At 49.3% G+C, this 26,114-nt stretch overlaps 1 protein-coding gene across 1 annotated transcript; it reads right to left on the minus strand.

Moving 5' to 3' along the window:
- Positions 1 to 257: 257 nt before the first annotated feature.
- On the minus strand, positions 258 to 7,924 carry LOC127052848 (serine protease 27-like). The gene is made up of 6 exons (XM_050956969.1): positions 7,867 to 7,924; positions 7,396 to 7,422; positions 4,226 to 4,388; positions 3,743 to 4,014; positions 1,039 to 1,208; positions 258 to 596 (listed from the first exon to the last, which is right to left on the minus strand). Exons 1-6 carry the CDS (start codon positions 7,922 to 7,924, stop codon positions 294 to 296), a joined length of 993 nt encoding a protein of 330 aa, XP_050812926.1. The 3' UTR covers positions 258 to 293.
- Between the last annotated feature and the right edge of the window lie 18,190 nt (positions 7,925 to 26,114).

A 26,114-nucleotide genomic window follows, 5' to 3' on the forward strand; every position in this document is an offset into this window, starting at 1 on the left:
ACCTGTTTAACGACTCCACCTGCCACACCTGGGTTGAACACGTTTTAGTGACCATTGCAGTGTATGTCCCTAACCCTTAACAAGCCTTGTGTACGTACATCGCGCAAGGATATGAATGATCAGAGAGTTATTAGTTTTCAAATCATATCGCACAAGGTGCATTTTGCACAAAGATAGTTACAATAGTGTGTAGGGTGTGAATACTGTGGTCTGGTGTCACAGGTGACATGGTCTCTCTGCACCAAGGGTGAGGAAGGGCTGGTGTGGGATGGGGAACCAGTCAAGGATGGGGGTCAGAAGGTCAGCCACAGAAGCACAGTGAGGAGAAGTACCTCGGGGATGCTGGCAGAGGGTTCAGCACTGTTCGTAGTGACGGTGGTAGAGGGACTGGCACTGTTCAGAGTGAAGGTCACCACCATGAAACGCAAACCAGGCACATTCTCTTGGATCCAATCGTTGTGGACATTCGGGCGGTTGTAGACCCCGGGGTAACCAGCAGCAACACTGTTCCCTGTTGTTTTCAGTAACCAGCTCACAATCCCAGCAAGGTACCAGGTCCCATCCTCCTCACACACCAGGGGTCCCCCAGAGTCACCCTAGAGACAGAGAAAAAAATAGGGTTGGAAGGAAGGGGACCAGCGTCCATCATCCACAAGGGCCGTGTTGGATTCTCCATCTCGTGATGGCTTCACATCCCCACTGGCTGCTTTTCTGGGAGATGCTTTATCCCGACATAAGTCTTGGGTCTCAGTAAAGGGGTAACCCAGTGAGATTGTAGACTGGGATATACGGGTCAGAATGGATGATTTAATGGACCCTGCTGACTTTGTACTCTCTGGGCTCGATACTCTTGTCTAGACACTGGGGAATGAACTCAGGGCTCAGCCCTTCCATCTGGGCCCGTTTGGAGGGTCCCCCCGACACACACCACCAAGTCAACAGGGAGAACGTGCTAGGAACTATGGAGTTTGCAATATCAGCCTGGGTCAGTGCCATACCCAGCACAAACCATCCCCGATCTCAATCAGAGAATCTCACCGGGGCCGTCCCCTTATAGCCTTCCATGTGCCCGGCACACATCATGTCCTCTTTGATGGGGTTGTCACCCGTAGGCTTTTGTAATGCTTCCCGGAAGCGATCGTTGCAGATTGTGGTGTCTACAGTGAGCACCTCCAGCTCCTGCAGTGTCTCCGCTAGAGAAGAACTCGCTGAAATGAAAGGCCCGAGGGCTGGGTGACTCACGTGGCATGAGGAGAAGTCACATAAAAAGCTGTCACATTAAGGGTCTATAAGAAGTTCCCAACTCTGAGGGGCAGGGCAGGGAGAGCTACCAGGTCTAATGGGTTAGACCAGGTGGGGCTGGAAGTCAGATCTCCTGATTTCCATGCCTGGCTCTGGAAGGGGAGCAGGGTCGTGTGTGGGTGTGGGTTTCGGGGGGGAGTAGGGCAGTCGGCCAGTTTAACTCATGCTAAAGGCAACAGCCCAGATTTTAAAGATACTTTAGATGTTGCTCTGCTCAGCTTTGCAGCCCCACTTGGGGCCAGATTGTCAAAGGGATTCGGGCACCAATAGGCGCAGGAAGGTGCCCAGTGGGATTCTGGAAAGCTCATAGGCATCTGCAAAAGCTAGCACTTTCAAACCTAAGTCTAATGGAAAGTCAATGGGAGTTAGGCACCAAACCTGCACAGTGACGTTTGAGTAACCCAATTTGGAGCCTATCTGAATCTTTACGTACCTAAACCCCTTTAACACTCAAGCCTGTAGGGCACATGTGAAAATTTTGAGCCTTGTCTACACACAGTTTGCCCTGTTTTGATACAATGGGTTTAAATCTCTGAGCAGATGCTGCTCAGTTCCAGGCCAGCTTATCACATGGCCGTGAAGATATAATTAGGTGTGTGATCTGATACTGCTGGGTGCCAGCTGGTGGCCACCTCTGACACTGCTTCCTATTGGGCTGGAGCCAGCATCAGTAAATATACAGGTGCCAACTACACCCACAGATGTGCTTTGAAACCCACATTAGGGCACACTCATGAACATCCATTCATTGCGCCAGGAACACACACACACACACACACACACACACACACACACACACACACACACACACACACACACACACACACACACTGAAACAGACAGCTCCAAGAGTGGCTAGTTTTCGTTTAGCTTAACCCTGCTCTGAAATGGTGAAGATAACATTTTGGTGCTTTCTAGCAAAATCAGAGCATCCACACGGCTTGAGGCACTGGAGTAACTAGAGGTTGTCCCTGGTGTATAACTACAAAGCAGCGGTTATCTCACTGTCTAACCATATAAAGCTGTAGGCACAACTGCGCATTTGTATAACTAGGCTTGGCAGAATCCAATTATTATAACTGGATGGATATTATTGATGTTTCTTTTTAAGGGTTATTTTTATTTTCATCCATTTAAATTTTCACAAAATTATGGATTTAAGGTTTGTTTTATTTTCATTTTGTTGATTTCAATTTTCACAGCTGTGGAAGAACATGGGGTCGGGCCAGGCAATAATAATTTAATGACCGCAGAGGCTGAGATTCAAAGAATCAAAGTTGTATGAAAATTAAAACGCAAATTGTCAGTATCCCTATGTCAAAAAAGCCAAGTAAATATCCTTAAATCAAACTCTAATACATTCTTAAACAGCATGTCTCTTCCTTTGCCTGCCTGTAAATTTCAGTGATTACCAATGGAAATATTTTTTCATCAGTGTAGGGTGAAACCAACACTGACTGACAAAAATCAAACCCTTCCAGGCCCATGTAGAATGGCGCCTGCATAACTGTGTGGCTGTACAACTGTTAACCTGTATAACCATATAATTATCGCTGTATAACAATATAATGATACAACTGTACCTGTATAAACACAAAACTGTGGTTGTACAACCATACCTGTATAACTATATAACTGGGGACCTGTACAACTGTGGCTGTTTAAACATAAGAACATAAGAATGGCCATATGGGCTCCACCTATACCAGTATCCTGTCTTCTGACAGTGGCTGGTGCCATTCACAGGGAATGAACAGAACAGGGCCATTTTGAGTGATCTATCCCCTGTTGTCAGGTCCCAGCTTTCAGCAGTGAGAGGCTTAGGTACCCCCGCAGCATGGGGTTGCATCCCTGCCCATCCTGGCTAATACCCATGGATGGACCTATCCTCTCTGAACTTATCTAGTTCTTGTTTGAACTTTTGGCCTTCACAACATCCTCTGGCAAGGAGTTCCACAGGTTGACTGTGTGTTGTGTGAAGAAATACTCCCTTTGGTTTGTTTTTTCAAACCTGCTGCCTGTTCATGTCATTGGGTGACCACTGGCTCCTGTGTTATCTGAAGGGATAAACAACACTTCCCCATTTGCTTTCTCCTACACCATTTGTGATTGTAAAGAACTCTATCAACTCCCGACCTTATAACTCTGTAACCGCACAACTGTGCCTGTATAACCATGGAACCAGTGGTTTGAGCATTGGCCTGCTAAACCCAGGGTTGTGAGTTCAATCCCTGAGGGGGGCCATTTGGGGATTGACCCTGCTTTGAGCAGGGAGTTGGACTAGATGATCTCCTGAGGTCCCTTCCAACACTAATGATCTATGTAACACTCAGTCCATCTGTGTACCGATGAGGTTACAATCACCCCGCCCGTAACCTTCACCCGGTGCTGGGTCTTTCCCCTGTCCTTCCCCTCTCTAACAGCTACAAGTGTGCCTCACCTTCGGGGTGAATGTTGCCCCAGCCGGTCACCCAGCAGGCGTCTCCAGCAGGCACACGGACGGAGGCGTCGAGCAGGCACACGGGGCTGATGGAAGCCGTGAACGCAATTGGCTTCTCCAACTCCACCAGAGCAATGTCGGCAAGGAAAGTGCTACTGTTGTAATTGGGATGGGGGACGACCTGCTTCACCGATGAGAACGTCTGGGTTGGAGTCTCACTGACAATCCTGTTTTCACCCAGCTGCACCCGATATGATGAATTGGATGCAGACCTGGATGCAAGAAAATCTGATTAGGGAAAAGCCACCCAGCAATGCCTCACAAGGACAGCTCGTCTGGCGCTGAGGTACAGCTGGCTCTGGGGTGGAGCGGCTGGGGAACAGCCATACAGCGATGCTGCACAATAGGAAGCCAGTGGAGAGGGAGCGGGAGTCTTTCCAGAACAGCCGCAGTCACTGTCTCTGCCCTGCTTGGGATACTCACGAATCGAAGCAATGAGCTGCTGACAGCACCCAGCTCTCGGAGATGAGCGAACCGCCGCAGATGTGAGAGCCGTATCTCTGTACGCTGACCTGCCAGGGCCAGGCCCCGGCCTTGGCATCTTGACCATTCAAGATGCGCCCTGAGACCAACGGCTTGCCACAGGCTGGGAAGAAAAGAGGGAAATGCATTATCCCCAGGCAAGGGAGCTAACATGGGGAGAGTATAAATAATTATAAGTGTTCCCTGATGATAAGAGAGCAACTGTTCCCCTCCCAGAGCCTGGGAAAGAACCCAGGAGTCCTGACTCCCAACGCACCTGCTGTAACCCCTCCTCCCTTCCAAGAGCTGGGGCTAGAACCCGTGAGTCCTGGTTGTAGCCACACGCGGGTTGCACGTCAGGGCAGCTAATGCTACTGTTTTGCTTTGGGCACTTTACCTGCCTGATTCTAACTCCCACGAGCACTGCGACACTTTCTGTGGTAACCCCCTGCTCCCAGAAGGAGGGAGGCAAGTCTGTGCCCACCAGGGGAAACCCTCCCAGCCACCAGCTGCTGGCATCCCAGGTGCTCCATGAGCCCTGCTCTACCCCTCTGCAGGCAGCACTTTACACACCCGACTCCGTTACACGCCTGTGCCCAGTCCCCTGTCTTCTGCGCACCCGCAATGCACAGCGATCCGCTGCCTCCATGGAAACAGCACCCCCAGCACCCTGCTCTCCCCTCGGTTCAACCCTCTCCTTAGCTCCTGGCACCTAGACATGTCGATACTAGGACCATGCTGAAGTTTATTTAGCAGAGGTTGAGGCAGGGATTCAAACTAAAGGCAAGGAACAGAACATGGAAATGTAAGGTCACAGGCAGAAGAAAACCACAAAACACAGTCTAGGGCCTGCACCTCTTAGCAAGGTGCTGTCCTGTCTGATAGGGTATTTCTCCTCCAATGGTTAGTTCTTCCAGCCCTTGTCCAGCCCATAAAGCTGGGATACAACCCACACCCGGTTCCACTGTCATGGACCACCCTTCTGCTCTTATCCAGTCACAAGGTCCCTGTGACGTTCTGTATCTCGGGGGAACACCCTGCACCCCCATGTTCATCCTTATATCATTGTGTGGTATCCAATGTCAAGTTGGTCATGTCAGACTTGAGCATTGTTGTTATAGTAATTGTTGTTACAGTAATGCTATAGTGATGTTATATGCTGTAATTTCATGTATATAGTTATGGGGCTGAAAATGTGTCCTCATGGCTTAAAGCAGGCCCAGGCAAAACTCTCCAGGAACAGAGGGGCAGTTCACACCTCATCAGGGCATGGATGGGACAAACCCAGCCCAGCCTCACAGGAACAAAGGACACTGGCCTAGGCAGCAACAAAGGATCTGTTGGATTCTTGAGTGAGTCACTCCCCTTCCTTTGATCAGTTTGGAACTGCGACAAGGTAATGCTCACCTGACTCTGAAGGGGAGGGCAAAGCCAAGAGGGAAGAAAGGACACAATAAAAGGGAGAGACATTTGCCATGCTTTTCCTCTCTCTTCCACCTCCATCTACAGATACCACCACCAAGCAACTGAAGCGGTGACCAAAGGGTAGAACCTGACTGAAGGGCAACCAGCATCTAAGCGGTGAGAAGCATCTAAGTTTCTAAGGGCACTGAAAGTGTTAAGATCAGCTTAGAATGCGTTTTTGATTTTATTTCATTTGACCAAATCTGACTTCTTGTGCTTTGACTTATAATCATGTAAAATCTGTCTTTATAGTTAATAAATTTTTGTTCTACCTGAAGCAGTGCATTTGGTTCGAAGCATGTCAGAGACTCCCCTTGGGATAACAAGCCAGGTACATATACATTTCTTTGTTAAAATGACAAACTCATATAAGCTTGCAGCAGCCAGTGGGCATAACTAGACAGAGGTTCCTAGAGTTGTGTCTGGGACCAGAGATATTGGCTAGTGTCATTCGGTTACACAATCCAAGGGGCAGCTGACGTGCCAGTGGCTGTGCATGACCAGCCCAGGAGTGGGGGATCTCAAAGCAGAGCAGGGTGAGGCTGCTCCCAGGGTTAAGGATTTGAGTGAACTAGCAGATCACCAGTCCACATAACACCAGGGGAACGTCACAATCCTCGTCTTCCAAGATTCTCCAGTGAATCAATTGTCTTTTTAAATCTCCAACCCACATCTCATCCAACCAGTGACAAGAGGCAATCTCCGTGGCTGCTCAGTTTTCAGACTCCCCATCGGATTTGGAGCACAACATCCTATGTAAACCTAATTCCATGCACATACGTCTCGCAATAACCACGGCAATCAGCTCAAACTTAGCTTTTAACAGAGATTTCATGAGCCCCTTTCACTGTCACTGGCTGGCCTCAGATATAATGTCCTTGCCAGTACGTGACTGGGTGAGTTTGGGTATTGATATGTTCTAAGCTCTTAGGGAGTGAAGAAAGAGCGGGCAGGGCTGGGATTATTATGAGGTTGAGGCTCCCACGGATTTTAGATTAAGGTTCTCGTGGTGGTAAAGATACAGTTATCATGCATTTAAGGTTATTGTGGGATTAAGATTAAGGGTATCATGGTGTTAGGGTTAAGGTTACGATAGGTTATAATGGGTATAGAGTTATCATGAGGGTTATGCTGAGGTATTATGAGGGGGACTAGAAGCCAGAGAGAGAGAACTCTGCATCCCATAGAAATCACTGACTAATTCTGGGAGGTGGAATGCAACCAGAACACCTGGGTTCCCGCGCAATTCACAAGCACAGCCCCAGGGCATTTAAAGGTTAAAGTGTTATTTACATAAGAAAATTGAATTTTCACAAGCTGTCCTGGTAAAACTTTAACTCACCCTGGTTCTGCCACTCTGTGGAAAAGCAAGCAAACAAGAAAGCCCATATTTCAACCCTAACTCCCCATTATAAACGTTCTCATAACCGCAATGATAACCTTCACCCAATGATACCCTTAACCCTAACCCAAAGATAACCTTAACCCCAAAATAACCTTAACCCTTACTGGGAACCCTGATAATACCAATTTATCAACCCTGTTCTAACTATGCCTTTCTCCCGCCCCATGACTGGGATAGGACGCAGTAGCCTTGGCTCCCAGCCTCATTCTCATTCCACATGCCCACGGCAGGCAAGGATGGCATTTTCCTGTGAGAGTCTTACCTGCCTGGTTCTGACTCCCCTGGGCACCTAGGGAGGAACAGAGTCACAGATATTAATGTGTGAAGGGCGGGGGGAGTGATACACAGTCATTGCTGTACATTATACACAGTCTGCACAGGGTCTCTGAGAGAATGGGTCCAAGTAGCTTCACCTACGGTTCTCTGGCTCCACTCACTCTCCTGAAACAGCCCTGCTATCCACAGCAAGACTTACACATCTTAGGAGCATTGCTATTCAACTCATCATCTGTAGGTTCCAGAGTCAACAACAGGAAGTGGTCTGAAGGGGGAAGCTCAGGAGTGAATGCAGAAATAGGGGCTAGATGGGGAGGGGAGGTTCCATGAATGGCAAAGGGATTGGATCCACCTCTTCTTCACTAGCCCAATTCCCTCCACAACAAGCCAGTTTTTCTCTCCCCTCCCCATGAGAGGTAGGGCCCTGTCTCCCACCCCACCTCCACCCCACACTCACCCTGAGCCAGGCTCGTTGCCAGCAGCGCTATGGCCAGTGGGGAGCTGAGATGTCCCATGATCCAGCCTCACCTGGTCCCGTCTTAGCTAAAACTAGCTGCCTCCATCTCTCCGACCAAAGGCTCTCTGGGGAATGAACACACCTGGACAGGGTTTTATAGACTCAGCTCCTGCCTCCGCCCTCCCAGAGCTAGGGAGAACAGATATGACTGATGCCACAATGAGCTGCTCAAGGAAACAAATGCTTCGAAATTCAGCACGCGAGCAAGGCATGACAGTTTTCGTTCTGGTCTGCCTGTAAGTGCCCCACGAGAGGCAGACTGAAAAACCAAACAAAAACTCGCAATGGCCAAGGTTAACAAGAGGAGATGCCTGGCGATTTTCTCTTCTCTGTTTCATTAGCAATTGAATGTGCCAAGAACAGCTGGCCAAGGACATGGCCCCGGCAAAGCTAAAGCTGCAATGGGGGTATGGTTATCAGGGGAGTTCATAGATTCTAAGGTGAGAAGGCACCGCTGAGATCAGTCTGACCCCTTGTATAACACAGGCCAGAGAATGGCCCTCAAATAACTCCTGGAGCAGATCTTTTAGAAAAACTACCAGTCTTGATTTAAAATTGTCAATGAGGAAGAACCTACCATGGCCCTTAGTAAATTCTTTCAGTGGTTAATTACTCTCACCATTAAAAATTTTACACCTTCTCTCCAGCCATTGGATCATGGTAGACCTTTGTGTGCTAGACTGAAGAGGCCTTTATTAAATATTTGCTCCTATGATGGGGAGTTCACTCTGCACAGGGCCTGGCAAGGTTCAGATGGCTGAGTGGGCCGATTAAACTGTAACCAAGCCTTAGTGGGTCACAACTAAGAATGCCAAACTGAGGATGAAATAGGGCAAACAACCCAGAACTGGAGGTCATTCTAAGATAGACCAAACCAGCCACAAAAGCAAATTCCTGTTTCACCAGGCAGGCTAACAAGAAAACATAAAGGCATTTCAGTTCTTATATCACCACCGAAACCGCTGGATTCAGAGATGAGCGGTTCTTTACAATCAATCTAAACAAATAATAGGTTCTTCTGATCCCAAAGGAACAGCCCCACACCCAGGTCAATATATAACTTAGATCTTACCCAAAAATCACACTGGTGCCAATCCTTTAGCATCTAAAATCCAGAGGTTTAAAGAAAGAAAGAAAGAAAACTGGTTGAAGGATTCAATCACATACGGCAACGGCAAAGTTCTTGGTTAAGGCTTGTAGTAGTGATGGAATAAATTGCTGGACTAAATTAAGTCTCTGGAGTACATCCACAGCTTGGATGGGTCATTCAGTCCATCGTTCAGAGCTTCAGTTTGTAGTAAAGTTCCTCCAGAGGCAAGAAGCAGGATTGAAAATTACAGCAACAAGATGGATTTTGGAGAGACATGGGCCAGTCACTTGTTCATGCCCAATTTCCCTCAGTCATTGCAGGAAGCCATTACCTACACTCCAGACAGCATGTTTACATGACAGTCCAGTCAGTGTAGATGGGCATCTTCCATGGTCTATTGTCAAACAAGTGTTTCTTCATGAACCGCTTAATTTGAACAGTTCCTCCAAGATGTGCTGAGTGTTACCTTGTGGCATTACCCAAGGAGTAAACATTTGAAATCCAGGTATAGCGCCAGTACTTACAACTTCAAATACAAAAGTGATACATGCATTCAGCTAGCATAATCATAACCAGCAAATTATAACCTTTTCATAGACACCTTCCTTGACAACCTTTGCACAAGATTTGCTGCAAATATTTAACAGTGATTGCAACAATGGTCTATATAGTTATATTATAATCAGATAACGTCACAGCCCATTGTTAAATATTTGTCCTGTGATGGGGAGTTCACCATGCACACTGCCTGGCAGGGTTAAGATGGCTGAGTGGGCCAATTAACTGCCCAGGATGCACCTGGAGAAGGAGCCAGGGAACAGGGATTTAAGTAGAACAGGCTCCTTTGGTCAGGAAGAGGCAGGACCTATATAAGCCAGGAAGCTGGCAACAGAAGGGGTGGGAGGGAGGGAGTTTCCAGTCACTCCCTGAGAAGAGGGAGTGTGACTTGGCTTGCCATGCCCAGAGAAGAGGAGAGCCAGAGAGGTAAATAAGGCTCAGAGGAAAAGCAGTGAGGAGTGGAGAAGGTTGCACCTGGGCGGCTAATGAGAGGGTCCCTGGGCTGGGACCCAGGGTAGAGGGTGGTCCCCGGTCCCCAGACCAGCCAGTGATGAAGCCACCAGCAAGGACGTGCGCAGGAAGACTGCCTGAGCCCATTTGTCAAGAGGGACTGAGATACCCCCCAAAGGGGGTAAACTCATATGGTGACCTGGCCAGAGAGGTGCATACGCCAGCACTCTCTCTGCTGCGCGGCTTGCAGTGACCCCTGCTGGCAGATAACTTTCCCAGGCAGGCTTCTCAGCGACTCAGCCTATCCCAGTATCCCCCATTGGTCTGTTCCCCTGCAGCCCCTATCCCCAGGTCAGTCCTAGTCCAACAAGTTTGTTGTTTTTGTGGATACAGACTAACACGGCGACCCCGATACTTGACCCCATGCAAGGCTCTAATTTTATAATCTTTATTAAAAACAATAATTGGATACTCTAAAGGTAGAATAAAATGTGGCAGACTTTGATATGGAAGAAGGAAGAAAGGAAGGGACAGTGCATTGTGTATAATGTATGTGATTTATGTTAAGATCCAGGCTACGCTGTGCAAAGTGAAAACAACAATCTCAACACTGCCAGGTTTTTCCTTTATTTTTATTCAATATGTTGACCAACTCATGAAATTATTATGTTTTCAAGCCAAATGTGTATTAATTCTAATGACCAAGGCCACATTATGCAGTATTCATTTCTGAAAGTTTATAATAAGCGATGCTCTGGGGAGAGCCGGGGCGGGGGGAGGGCGCAAGGTGGAAGTTTCACCTAGGGCGCAAAATATCCTTGCACCAGCCCTGCCTGCCTGTTATGTCTCTTGTGCCCCCCCTCCTGCAGCACAGCACTCCACATCTCTGTGCGTCTCGAGCAGAGAGAAAACATATGCACCAGCACCAGACACAATTTTCTACACTTTGGGTCCTAGCCGCATCCTCCCACAGTCTGGCACCTGCGGCAGCCGCCTCAGTTCGCCTCATGGTAAGGCCAGCCCTGTCCTGTGGGCACGGAGAACCTAACTCCTACTGAGGTCAGCCAGGGAGGCTGGATGTGCACATTGCAGGAAATAGATGGTCAGGGCAGCATAATCCACTGAAAAAACTGCGACTAGCTAATTGCAACCCAGGCTCTCCCTGTGTGGCTCTTTGTCCTGCCTCTGTTGGCTGGAGCATGAGCAGAGCTTTCTGAGACAGCTGCTGCTGCTGTGGCCAGCCATCGAAGCGCGTTTCCCATCGTCTCTCTTCTGGCTGTGGATGTTCGACTGCAGCAGCCCTGCAGAGGTCTCAGCCTCGCTCTCTAATGTCCATTCTCCCCTTGCTTGCATGGCGCTTCATGGACCATCGAGTAGCCTCAGAAAAACATCCCAGTTGTGGACACAGGCACCAGCACCGATTCCCCAAGCTAAAGTCACCTTTGCAATCCAGGGAAACAGCCTGGGTTGTCTGGAGTGCAGGATGTGGCTCATGGTGACTGCAGACCCTGCCCCTGTTGTACAGCGACTCCTGGGACCCCTCTAGCCCATCAGCACTCGGCTCTCCCGCATTCTGCTGATGGGTTGAGATCTGGGGAAACAGAAACCCTTTGTTAGAGATGGAAAATCTCTTCCCAGGAACACTCTGTCAATGGCTGCCAGACGCCGTCCCTGTGAAACCCCAAATGTGCAGCTCCTCGGATTCCCACAGGGGAGATCTCAGCTCATTCACTTGTCACTCGTGGCTGCAGTTTCTGACAGGGAGAATGTAGAGGGGGTTTTGCCAATGGTCCCTTCTACAGAGCCCAGAATGGGAGGAGGTTTGGCCTTGTGACGTGAGGCCCGGGTCTGAGAATCAGGGCTCCTGGGTTCTGTGGCTCTGGAATGGGGTGTGGTCTAGTGGGTGGAGCTGGATTTGTTGATAGTGAGTGAGAGGGGTTTGTGCTGAAGGACCCTGGGTCAATCCCCACCAATTCCTGTGATGTCTACATGTGGCCATGATTCTACTTACCTCTCAGTGTAGGTTATTTAGCCCATTCCTGGACACACGTGTTACATCTGCTGCTGGCCATCCCTGAGATGTAGGTCCTTCATCCACACAAGGACATGGCACATCAAGGTCAATCCAGAAGCTCCCATCCGGTCTTCACCTCCGCAATGGACGGGCGAGCTCTAACCTGACCAGGGAAAGCCAGGGTGATGTTATTCAGGGGAATCTGCTGGTGCTCCTGCATCCCCTGCCCCACCTGACACCCTGACATGCTAAGAGTTTTCCAAAGATACCACTAATCTCGGATAAACAAAGCAGCTGAGACGAGGTCAGTGTGGGTGGATTTACTGAGCAGACTGGTTCTAATGGAAGAACAGATTTCTTCCCTGCTCTAGGGAGATTCCCACAGGAAAAGTCTCTGATGGTGGGGGTGGGGGCAATGCAAACCCCCAGCCCCTTGAATGGCAGGAAATCAGGACTCAGGGAGTTAAGAGGTCTCTGGCTTACTGGAGGGAGCAGACCTGGAGAGCAGGAAGAGCGCTAGTGGCATTGTAGGAAAGACAGTGACTTCTACCTGTGAATGTGGCTGAAGCTTCTGGCAGACATTAGAGTCCCGGATCCTTACACCTCCTTTGGGGATCCTTTTCCCTGGAATAAAACAAGGACACCACACAGAGAATGACATTTGAATCCCAGGGGGATCTGGGCTCCAGGGAAAAGGGATGATCTCAGCCAGGCTACATACCAGGAACCTGATTTCTCTCCCAAGAGCCACAATTACCCAGATGAGGTTTTCTTCCCCATTTGCTTTCAGGTTATTTACTCACAGTATTCATTTGTTTGCTTTGCCGGGTCTCCACTCTCTGCAGCTGTTCATTGGTTTCAGTAACAGTCTGTCAGTTTTTGCTTCTGTTTCCTCTTCTTACAGGGTAGCATCTGCTCAGCACTTTTTTTAAAAAAAATCAATTCAAAACAAAATCCCGATCGTACATTGCAGAGGAAGGTTTCTGAGAATTTGGCAGCAGAACTTTCATTCCCTTATATTTATTCAGGTGCAGGTCTGATGCAATCTGCACCCCCAAGAATGCCCATATGAAGCACGGGGGGCCTTAGAATACCTGTTAAAAGAGAAGAAGAGAGCGGATTAAAAGGTGGGGAAATCAGCCAATGCATCAGCACTTCTCTGCGTCATTGAAGCACCAGGCATGGGAGCGAAACAGGTTACAAACCCCCATGGTTCTTTCCCACTAGACAGATGTCCAAAAAGAAAAAGGCCTTCAGCCAATTATTTCCTTACGCTCTGAAGGGGTGAAATCCAGCCCTGTGCAGACAGCCAGGGCAAGGTCTGTCCATCACAGCGGGGTTAAGTGGCACTTCACTGCCCGGGTGCTGGGAGACTTCAGTGGCACAGTTTTCCTCCTGGATTGGAACAGCCGGCTGGAATCCTGTGAGGTACAGAGCAGAGAGAGGTCAAGGACACAACGTTCACCTCAGAGGCTGAGCGTCTGCAGACTCTTGGGATGTTCCCATCTCATAGACTCGTAGACTCATAGACTGATAGGTCAGAAGGGACCAATCTGATCATCTAGTCTGACCTCCTGCACAAGGCAGGCCACAGAACCCCACCCATCCAGTTTTATACAACCCCTATCCCAGGACCGAGTTATTGAAATCCTCAAAAATGGTTTGAAGACCTCAAGCTGCAGAGACACCACCAGCAAGCGACCCGTGCCCCACGCTGCAGGGGAGGGCGAAAAACCTCCAGGGCACCTGCCAATCCGCCCTGGAGGAAAATTCCTTCCCGACCCCAAATATGGCGATCAGCTAAACCCTGAGCATGTGGGCAAGAGTCACCAGCTAGCACCCAAGAAGGAGTTCTCCGCAGCAACTCAGTACCCATCGCATGCAACATCTCCCCGCAGACCATTGAGCAGACCTGTCTGGTGGTAATTCAAGATCAATTGCCCAAATTAACGATCGTATCATAACATCCCCTCCATATACTTATCAAGCTTTGTCTTAAAGCCAGGAAAGTCTTTTGCCCCTACTACTTCCCTCGGAAGGCTATTCCAGAACTTCACTCCCCTAATGGTCAGAAACCTTCATCTAATTTCAAGTCTAAACTTCCTAATATCCAGTTTATACCCATTCGTCCTCGTGGCTACATTAGTACTAAACTTAAATAATTCCTCTCCCTCCCTAACGTTAACCCCCTTGATATATTTATATAGGGCGAGCATATCCCCCTCAGCCTTCTTTTGGCCAGGCTAAACAAGCCAAGCTCTTTGAGTCTCCTTTCATAAGGCAGTTTTTCCATTCCTCGGATCATCCTCGTAGCCCGTCTCTGAACCTGTTCCAGTTTGAATTCATCCTTCTTGAACATGGGACACCAGAACTGCACACAGTATTCCAGATGGGGTCTCACCAACGCCGTATACAACGGTACTAACACCTCCTTGTCCTTGCAGGAAATACCCCGCCTGATGCATCCCAAAATCGCATTTGCTTTTTTAACAGCCGTATCACATTGGCGACTCATAGTCATCCTGTTATCAACCAGTACCCCAAGGTCCTTCTCTTCCTCCGTCGCTTCCAACTGATGCGCCCCCAACGTATATCCAAAATTCTTATTATTAATTCCTAAATGCATGACCTTGCACTTTTCACTATTGTATTTCATCCTATTTCTATTACTCCAGTTTACAAGGTGGTTCAGATCTTCCTGAATAGCATCCCTGTCCTTCTCCATGTTAGCAATACCCCCCAGCTTTGTGTCATCCGCAAACTTTATTAGCACATTCCCGCTCTTTGTGCCAAGGTCAGTAACAAAAAGGTTAAATAAGATCGGTCCCAAAACCGATCCTTGAGGGACTCCACTGGTGACCTCCTTCCAGTCCAACAGTTCACCTTTCAATACGACCCTCTGGAGTCTCCCCTTTAACCAGTTCCTTATCCACCTTACAACTTTCATATTCACTCCCAGCTTTTCTAATTTAACTAACAGCTCCCCGTGCGGAACCGTGTCGAACGCCTTACTGAAATCTAGGTAAATTATATCTACCGCATTTCCTTTATCTAAGTAATCCGTCACCTTCTCAAAGAAGGAGATCAGATTGGTTTGGCACGATCTACCTTTAGTAAATCCGTGTTGCAATTCGTCCCAATTACCATTGACCTCTATGTCCTTAACTACTTTCTCCCTTAAAATTTTTTCCAAGACCTTACATACTACAGACGTCAAGCTAACAGGCCTATAATTACCCGGATCACTCTTATTCCCTTTCTTAAAAATAGGAACTACATTAGCAATCCTCCAGTCATACGGCACAACCCCCAAGTTTATTGATCGCTTAAAAATTCTAGCTAACGGGCTCGCAATTTCACGCGCCAGTTCCTTTAATATCCTCGGGTGGAGATTGTCCGGGCCCTCCGACTTCGACCCATCGAGCTGTTCAAGTACGGCCTCTACCTCAGTTGCAGTAATATCCATATCCACATTCCCGTTTATCATCCCTCCATCATCGCAAGGTTCCTCACTAGTCTTATTAAAAACCGAGGCAAAGTACTTGTTTAGATGTTGGGCCATGCCTAGGTTATCCTTAACCTCCATTCCATACTCAGTGTATAGCGGCCCCACTTCTTCTTTCTTTGTTTTCTTCTTATTTATGTGGCTGTAGAACCTTTTACTATTGGTTTTGATTCCCTTTGCAAGTTCCAGTTCAATGTGGCTTTTAGCCTTCCTCACTTTATCCCTACATGTTCTGACCTCAGCAAGGTAGCTTTCTTTACTGATCCTGCCTTCCTTCCACTCCCTGTAAGCTTTCTGCTTTTGTCTAATCCCCTCTCTGAGTTGCTTGCTCATCCAGTTTGGCCTGCAACTCCTGCCCATGGTTCTTTTCCCCTTTCTCGGGATGCAGGCTTCCGACAGTCTCCGCAGCTGCGACTTAAAGTAATTCCAGGCCTCCTCCACATTTAAATGCACTAATTCCTCCATCCAATCCACTTCCCTAACTAATTTCCTTAACTCTTTAAAATTAGCCCTCGAGAAGTCAAAAACCCTAATCGCAGATCTACATTTGTTTATCCTTCCATCTAGTTGAACTGAATCAACTCATGATCACTCGAACCAAGGTTGTCCCCTACCACCATTTCTTCTACGAGGTCCTCACTGCTCACCAACACCAAGTCTAAAATGGCATCCCCTCTCGTAGGTGCTTCAACTACTTGATGAAGAAATCCATCCGCTATCACATCCAGAAACATCTGACCCCTATTATTAGTGCAAGTACTCGTCCTCCAGTCTATATCCGGGAAGTTGAAGTCCCCCATAATCACACATTTCCCTTTTGTGTTTACTTCATTAAAGACATTAAAGAGGTCTCTATCCATATCCCAATCCGATCCCGGCGGTCTGTAGCACACCCCAAGCACTATCTCAGGGGAAGCTCTAGTTGCTTTTTTACCCAGCGTGATTTTTGCCCAGACGGACTCCGTCTTATCCATTCCATCGCATCTTATTTCGCTACATTTAATTTCATCATTGATGTACAAGGCTACTCCCCCACCTTTGCCTTTCTTCCTGTCTTTTCTGAACAGCACATAGCCTTCAATACCCGTGCTCCAGTCATGAGTACTATTCCACCAGGTTTCGGTAATCCCTATAATATCCGGCTTCACTTCCTGCACGAGTAGCTCCAGTTCCTCCATCTTGTTACCTAGGCTCCTCGCATTAGTGTACAAACCTTTTAATTTTCGGCGTTTGGCGTCAGTGACATTCTTTCCCCCGTCGTGCACAAACTTTGTACCACCAGCATCACCTGTTACTCTGGTTTCTACTCCACTATTCCTCCTTGGATCAAATCTTGGGGCCGCAAGGATATCCCCGCTCACTTTGTTTACTTCCCTCTCCGGGTTATGTTCTGGCGTGGAGATCTCCTGAATATTTCCCAACCATCTCCCCCAACTTTCTAGTTTAAAGCCCTCTTGATGAGGTCGGCGAGCCTCCATCCTAGAATTCTATTTCCCTCCTTGCTGAGATGAAGTCCATCCTGAGCAAACAGTTGTCTATCCGTAAATGCGTCCCAGTGACCGTACATCCCAAAGCCCTCCTTATAACACCACTCCCTGAGCCATCTGTTGATCGCCATAATCTTGTCCCTCCTTCGTCGCCCCGCTCTAGGAACCGGCAGAATCCCACTGAAGATCACCTGAGCCTCGATGTCTTTAAGCCTCTTCCCCAGTCTGAAATAGTCCTCCTTGATACAGTCCAGTGAGTAACTAGCTGTGTCGTTCGTTCCCACATGAAGGATAATCAACGGATTTTTTCCCGCTCCCGCTAAGATCGTATTCAGGCTCAAGTCCACATCCTGTATCTTAGCCCCCGGCAGACAGCACACTCTTCTGTTCTCCCGATCCGGTCTAGTTACAGGCCTGTCTACTCTTCTCAGTAGAGAGTCTCCAATCACGTAGACTTGCCTTTTCCTGGGGACAATGCGATTCTCCGGTCTATCCCCCACAGCAGCTGGCTGTGATTCCTCCTGATTTGTATTCACCCTCACAATCCTCCTAGGGCTCGTACTTGATGTTGCCTCTACTGACTGCTCCCCTCCATCTGCAGGACTAGCTGCTTGCCTCTTCTTCCTCACCCTTTCTCCTTCAGCAGCCTGCTGTGTTCCATCTTCATTTCCCAACGCAGCAAACCTGTTCCTGAGTTCTATTTGTCCATCGCTGGCCCGTCTTATCCTCTGTCTGGTTCTCCTAGTGACATGCTTCCACCGTCCACCTTCCTCACCCAGCAGTCCCTCCTCAGAGTCCTTAGGTCCTGCTTTTGTCCGCTCGCCTGAGCTTGTCCCCTGTGCCTCATCATGTCTGTGTTCCATCATCTGCTCAAATCCCCTTCTAAACTCAGCCAGAGTTTCCACTTGCATCTCCAGTCCCCTTACCTTTTCCTCCAGCAGCTCTATCAGACGACACTTCATGCAGATGAAATTCCTTTCAGGTGCTCCCTCTAGGACCATGTACATGCCGCAGCTGCCGCACCCAGTCATCCTCAGTGTGTCTGCACCTGCTGCCTCTGCCTCCATCGTAGCGCTGCAACTCTGTGCCTGGCAATCCACAGCTCACACCGCACCTCAGGCCACCGACAAGCGCAGGGCTGTTGGCAGACCCCTGCCTCTTCCCTGGTCTGCCTTCCTGGTTCCTCTGCCTTGGTCTCCCCTGCAACCTCCCCCTGGAAACTCCCACTGAAACTCCCCTGTTAGCCGCTCTGTTCGCCGCCTCCTGTGCCGCTGCAGCTGACTGAGGAGGAGGATTTTGGCCAGCCCAAGTTCAGAGCTTTCAGTCACTTCAACCAGTGATTCTCTGGCACAGTTGATCTAAAGTAGCTGAACTTTTCAGGCCTTGCCCCCATCTCCGACCCCCCTCGCACCTCGCATTGCCCTCTAACAGCCCTGTCCCTTCTCTCGATCCCTGCCAAGCCCAAATACAGAGCCTAGCCCACGCTCCTCCTCTCTTAGACCCTCTCCTCACCCGATCCTCCCCTACCTTTGACAGACTGATCCCTGTGCCCTTTACCCAGCTCCTGGAGAAATCATGGCTCCTCAGGACAACCGGGGAGTGGGTGGTTCCAACATCTGTGTGGGGTGCGTGGTTTTCCGTCTAAGCATCCCTGAGAGCCGGCACATCTCCATTTCATGGGATGAGTGAAGTCTAGGAAGTGCTGCACGTCTTGAGGACTTCAAACTTCGCCCCATTGATGAATGGCTTCCACCTTATTTGGATCAATCGTAACATCTTCTGGGGAGAGGATGTACCCCAAAAACTCTGTGGGGAGTTGGCTGGAGGTTCCGCTTTTCCAGTTCTGTGTTGAGACCACGCTGCCGAAAACTCTCCAGGTTCGGATGTGCTGCGTGTGCTGCTCTGGGTTCTCCAAAAAGAGAGGTATGTCACCCGAAGAGATGACACTGTTCCCAAATACATCACTGATGAAGTGTTGCAAGGGTAGGGGACCGTTAGTTTGCTCAAATAGCATATCAGACCATTAAAATGTCCATCGTGTGTTTTGAAATCTGTCATCCATTTGTCCCTTGCCCAAACGAGCGTGAGATTGGAAATCCTTGCAGATGAAGTTTGATGAAATCCTTTGCAGATTTCCTGTGAGCCAACAATTGTGGGATTCACAGCAGAGGGTAATGGTTTTAAATGATCACTTTGTTCAGGAGCTGATTGTCTAAAGAGAGGAGTAGCAGAGTCCCACATTTCTTCTTCCCAAAAAGGGCCTGCTCTTATGAACGATTTTCATGATTGTATGCAGGGAGATCCACTAATTCTGGTCCCAACAATGCGTAAATACAGGGAAAAGCAACTTTCAACCAAGGTGGTAGGTCAATAGGGCAGTCATAGTCCCGGTTCGGAGGTAACGAGTCCACATTTCTTTCTAAGGTATCCATGTAATCTTGGTATTTATCAGGAATGCCCCCATCAATCAAACCCTAACCCCTCCCCTTGACCCTCCCAAGCCCTACCCGTTGACCCCTTAGTCCCTCCCACCTGTCACCGGAAGTCCCGCCCCATGGAGGGTTTTAATTCCGAGGTCAAGGTGGCCACATGACTGGAAGCAAGGTGTGTCATGTGACCCCTCTAAGAACTCCTCCCACCACCCTCTACCAATCAGGATGGGGTTCATCCCAGAAGGACCACCCTGAGAGGAGATTTGACCAATCAGGGTGAGTTCCGAGATGGGATGACCCATCCAGAAGTGGGTCGTGTGACCCCTCTAAGAACTCCTCCGACCGCCATCTACCAATGAGGATGGGTTTTGACCCGATAGGACTGCCCTAAGAGGAGATTTTGACCAATCAGGGAGAATTCCGGGGCAGGGCGATCCATCCAGGAGTGGGCCGTATGACCCCTCTAAGAACTCCTCCCAAGGCCCTCTGCCAATCAGGGTGCAGCGCCATTACCCCATAAGTCCCATCATGGGACAGACGAGGCCATCTCTTACCAAGGACACATGTTTTAGAAATTTTGGAAAGGCTGCTGAGAGGAAGCCTGGACTCCTTCACCACCCCCGTGAGAACTTCAGACTCTGTCTTAGCCCCGAGAGTCTTTGACTATACACGGAGAAAGCGCTACATCAGCGACAGTCCCGAGGAGGAGGAGAGAGCGATCGAGGGGAGCCCTTCAGCCCAGCCATTGATGGATAAACCGGAACCAGAACCCAAAACCCAACTGCTTGTGAGACACCCCAGTGAGCATGGTGGCCTCTCTTTGTCCACCCCCTTAGAGGTGGAATGTGATTGAGGCTCAGAGGAGTCACCGGTGGACAAGGTGAATGGAAAAGACATCACACAGGTAAATGAATAATTAAGAAGCAATCGCTTCTTAATGGGTAAGGAACCGGGAGCTGTGTAAATCTAAAAACAAGCAATGGGGTGCTTACACTGTTTCTGTTCTGAAAATCTCTTAACAGCTCGACAGTGCCTTTCTAGATGGGCTGGAAGCCCTGGACAGCATTGCATCAAGCAAGGAAGATGAACTGGGCCCACCTTGGTTTTGCTCAACACCGATACAAATTGTTGAAGAGGACTCTGAGGATGATGGCCATGAGGTGTTTCGGAGGAGGCTTGGCATAGAACTAACTCGGCCAGTGTCAGGTTGCGAGTGTAAAAAAGTCATGCAGGCTATTGTATGCATTGCTGTTTATGCTGCCCTTAAGCACTGCCCGTGTATCACTAATTGTGGTTTCTTTGCAGTAAAACCTGTTGAAAAATCTCTATTCAGAGGGACGCCAGTTCGCTGGTCCCCGCCCCGCCCCCCCACATGCTCGTAATAAAGGGGCCTCAGGCAATTCTGATCCAAACACAACACGGGGTCGTTTTTCCATGACACGGCGTGATATTGGCTGTCTAGTCTGCACAAAAGTAACAGATCCCTGCTTAAGGAAAAGACTATTTGTAAGAGATCTAAAAGGATTCAGTTAGAGAATGGTGAGGGGACAAACAAGCGATAGCAAACTTGGTAGCTGTGAATTAAAAATAAAAAACCGTATTGAAAAGGGCTTTGGGACTATCTGTGTTTCAGTTAGAAGGCCTTTGGCCCTTAAGTGAGCTAAAAGTTTTAATGAAGCATCTTGGTTTGGTTTCAAGGAGCGGCATGTCTTTTAAATCAAAAATCAATTGTTTGTGAGAACCTAGCACTTATTGGTTTTGTGTGTAAAAGTGACCCGTTTACAGCAAAAAGCTGAAATGTATGTTGGGGGGGGGGGGAAAAAATCCTAAGAAATGTGCTTACAATAAAACAAACAGGTTGTTCAGACCTGTGTTTGAGTACAATAGAGTTGACTTATCCTGTTGAATCCCCTGCCCCCAACTAAATAGCCAGAGTGACTGCGATTACTTACCCTTGTTGCCATAGGGTTAAATTTGATGGGGGTGGATGATGAGTTTTGATTAATATGAAATGAAATAAAACCTCAGGAATTCTCAGATGCTATTGGACAGTTTAAATATAACTGCTGGAGTTGGTGGAACACTATTGGACGGTTTCAATATGACCCCAGGAGTTAGTGGAACACTATTGGACCGATTAAATATGGCCCCAGAGTTGCTATGGGTCATTCTTTCTAGAAACCACCCCCACCCCAAACTTTAAGCATGAAAGAAACGTGCTTAAAAAAAAACAACTCAAGCCCCGAGACATTCATTGATATCTGCAAAGGGCCCCCCACTTGGACATGGGTACTGTTCAATACTGTAAGAAGGCCCCACAGAAAAATGCATTTTAACTTACAGAAAAAAAGAAGAAGAAGAAAAAAAAGGCCCTCTTATGCAGACAACTTGGTTCCCCACCCCAGATCACAGCAGGGTGTGCTGCGGGAGGGGTGACTAAAGTCCTTAAGGATCCATTAGTTCAGAGCTGTGGTGATTAAATTAACCTGCTAGCTACTACGCTGAAGTCTGTTTGAACCAATGGGCTAAGATGGTATAAAAACCTCAGGTCTGTTGGAGACTGTCCTTTTCAACAGAAACTGTCTTGAAAGGCTGCTGGACGGCAGACAGAGGTACAGCTTGCTGGCTTGAACTCTGAAACTATACATCGTATAATGCCACTCTTTGCCCAGGCTGTCTTAGCAAAACAATGGGGCCTATCTTCATTGCAGTGTGATCTGCTTAGCATGGACCCAGTAACTTTAAGCCGCAGTTCACCACCAGGCCAAGGGAAAACCCATTTTAACTCTAGTTGTGCTTAATTCTGTTTTTAAAAACTTCAGGTCTTGCACAGTTTGTACAGGGATTTGGTGGTAACAGTAACTAACATTTTTGCTTGTTCTTTCACCTGAAGGCCCAAACACACATGGGGGGAACGGGACAAGCATGTGCCTGCAACACTTGATCCCATAGTGAAAAGGAACTTTCTTGCAACTGGCTTTTAAATGCAGTGGGGGAGGGTGTTATTGAAAAGTATATGGAGGCAACTTGGTTTGGTGTGTCTCTAACGCTGCTGATTTGTGTGTGAGAGGGGTCTGGGCAAGGCATAGGTTTAGGGTTTTAAAAGTATTTGGTTTGTTTCAAACCAACAGGGTTTTTTTCCTGTGCAGAACGTGGCTTAAAATGGATTTTAAAAGCAGTTTGGTTTTTTATTCTGCAAAATGAGATGTATTTTAAAAAAATGTTTTTGAGGTTTTTGTTGTTTGTTTGTTTGTTGTTTTTTGTCTTATGTTTTAAGAGGTAGAAATAAACTCAAAACCTGTGTTTGTGTTTGTTGTACAGCCTGAACTGGATGATTTGTTTTAAAGCTGTGACTTTTTAAACAGAAAATCACCCTAATGAATATTTAGTTTTTAAGTTTACAAGCCGGTTTCATGTGTTTTATAATAATGCTGTTTGCTCCACAGTACAGTGAAGAGAGGAGAGATACCTGTAGCAGAGGGAAAACAAGATGAGAAGAAAAGGGAACGAGACAGCTGAAAGGGAAAATTCACCAGCATCAGTGACTGATGGACGGATGAAGCCCAGTAAATATATTCTGCTTATTGGTTGGGTTGTACTATGAGGTTTTGTATTTTAAGTGAATACATAGGTGCGGGGTAAAGTTTAGTTTTGTAAAATGGTTCCCCCCACCCCCCATAGACATGGGCAACTTTTCTGACAATGCTTAGTCAGCGCTACAAGGCCACCTCCTCCAGAACCGCCAAAGAAGCAGGAATCTGCTTGGAGACCTTTAACAACGCAAACCAGCACAAGAGTGCAGATGAAGCATCCGGGCAGTCCAAACCTCATATCCGTCAAACCCAAGAGCAAAACAAGACTCTGGTAAAAAACAACCACACAACCACAACTCCAGTTCCTCAGCGGCCACTGCCACACCAAACCCTGAGAAAACGCCCAAATTCACAAACCCGGAGCCCGCGCTCGAGGGGCTCTGAACGTGCGCAGAACCACACACATTCACAAACCCGGAGCCTGCGCTCGAGGGGCTCTGAACACGCACAGAACCACACACATTCACAAACCCAGAGCCTGCACTCGAGGGGCTCTGAACGTGTGCAGAACCACACACATTCACAAACCAGGAGCATGCACTCGAGGGGCTCTGAACGTGCGCAGAACCACACACATTCACAAACCCGGAGCATGCGCTCGAGGGGCTCTGAACATGCGCAGAACCACACACATTCACAAACCCAGAGCCTGCACTCGAGGGGCTCTGAACGTGTGCAGAACCACACACATTCACAAACCAGGAGCCTGCGCTCGAGGGGCTCTGAACGTGCACAGAACCACACACATTCACAAACCAGGAGCCTGCGCTCGAGGGGCTCTGAACGTGCGCAGAACCACACACATTCACAAACCCAGAGCATGCGCTCGAGGGGCTCTGAACACGCACAGAGCCACACACATTCACAAACCCAGAGCATGCGCTCGAGGGGCTCTGAACGTGCACAGAACCACACACATTCACAAAACCGGAGCCTGCGCTCGAGGGGCTCTGAACGTGCACAGAACCACACACATTCACAAAACCGGAGCACACACTCTAGGGGTTGTGAATAAAACACCAAGGACTGACAAACCATTCTCCCAAACCCATAAGCTCATCACTGCTCCCCTATATTCTAGTATTTGGGAAGACTCTGATGCTTCATTCAGAAAACTGATGGACGCTGTGCCCTTTACATTCCCCCGAGCAGCTCCAGCCGCCGGGCTGGGACCAGGATTTAAAGGGCTCAGACCAGGGATGAAAGTAACTTCCAGGACTTACCGGTACTGCTGGAATCCTGAGGGGGCGTGGCCTCAACCGGAAGAGGCGGGGCCTCTCAAGATTTAAAGGTCCTGGAGCATCGGCTGTGGCTGGGAGCCCCAGGGCCTTTAAATCAACCGGGACTCAGGGCAAATTAAAGAGCCCTGGACTCTGGCCATCGCAGAGCCCCGAGCCCTTTAAATTCCCCCCACAGCTCTGGCAGCCGGGTTCAGGTGTGGATTTAAAGGGACCAGAGCACCAGTGCTGCAGGGAGTCCGAGCCTTGCCAGGCTGGGGCCGGAATTTGAAGGGCCCGGAGCTCCTGCCACTGCGGGGACCCCCGAGCCCTTTAAATCCTGGCCCCAGTCCGGCTGCTGGAGCTGCAGAGGGAGGGGAGGGGATATTTAAAAGGCTCTGGGCTCCCTGCAGCTGCTGGAGCTCTGAGCCCGTTAAATCCCTGCCGAGGAAGCTGGTGCAGTCCTAACCCTAACCCAGAGCCCATTAAATTCCCCCCCCCACAGCTCCGGCAGCCGGGCTAGGGCTGGGATTTAAAGGGAACGGGGCTCCCCGCAGCAGCCAGAGCCCCTGCCAGTTTAATTTGCCAGTACAATGTAGCGGCCAGAACCAGTACAACATGCCGGACCGCACTGGCTTCCTCGCTGGGGATTTAAAGGGCTCAGAGCTCCCGCAGCTGCAGGGATCCCAGAGCCCTTTAAATTCCCCCTCCCCCGCCGTACCTCCAGCAGCCGGGCTGGGGCCAGGATTCAAAGGGTTCGGAGCTCCCATGGCTGTAGGGAGCCCAGGGCCCTTTCATTTCTCCCCAGAGCTCCAGCAGCTGGGTTGGGGCCGGGATTCAAAGGGCTCAGACCTCCCGCGGCTGCAGGGGGCCCAGAGCCCTTTACATTGCCCCTCCCGCAGCTCCAGCAGCCGGGCTGGGACCAGGATTTAAAGGGCTCAGACCAGGGGTGAAAGTAACTTCCAGGACTTACCGATACTGCCAGAGTCCTGAGGGGGCGTGGCCTTAATCGGAAGAGGCGGGGCCTCTGAAGATTTAAAGGTCCTGGAGCATCGGCTGTGGCTGGGAGCCTCAGGGCCTTTAGATCAACCCGGGGCTCAGGGGCAATTTAAAGGGCCCAGGGCTCTGGCCGCTGCAGAGCCCTGAGCCCCTTAAATTCCCCCCGCAGCTCTGGCAGCCAGGTTCAGGTGTGGATTTAAAGGGCCCAGAGCTCCCACGGCTCCAGGGGGCCCCGAGCCCTTTAAATCTGGCCCCAGCCCAGCTGCCTGAACTGCGGTGGGAGGGGAGGAGGGATTTAAAGGGCTCTGGGCTCCTCGCAGCCGCCGGAGCTCTAGCCCTTTAAATCCCCACCGAGGAAGCTGGTACGGTCTGGCACGGCATATTGGCTCTTCCCGCTACACCGTACTGGACTGTAATGGCTTGTTTCCATCTCTGCTTCAGAGATCCCACGGCTGCGGGAAGCCCAGAGCCCTTTAATTTCCCCCTGCAGCTCCAGCACCCAGGCTGGGGCGGGAATTAAAGGGCTGAGGGCTCCCCACAGCAGCAGGAGCTCTGGGCCCTTTAAATCCTGGCTCCAGCCTGGCAAGGCTCAGGCTCCCCACAGCCATGGGAGCTCCGGGCCCTTTAAATCGATGCCCGAACCCGGCTGCCAGAGCTGCGGGGGGAATTTAAAGGCCCTGGGGCTCCCAGCCACAGTCGATGCTCCAGGACCTTTAAATTTTGAGAGGCCCCGCCTCTTCCGGTTGAGGCCACGCCCCCAGGACTCTGGCAGTACTGGTAAGTCCTGGAAGTTACTTGCACCCCTGACTTAATCATTCCTTTACCTGCGTTCACCTTGTCCGC

Source organism: Gopherus flavomarginatus, chromosome 5, assembly GCF_025201925.1.
Source record: "Gopherus flavomarginatus isolate rGopFla2 chromosome 5, rGopFla2.mat.asm, whole genome shotgun sequence".
In the NCBI taxonomy this organism is placed as follows: domain Eukaryota; kingdom Metazoa; phylum Chordata; order Testudines; family Testudinidae; genus Gopherus; species Gopherus flavomarginatus.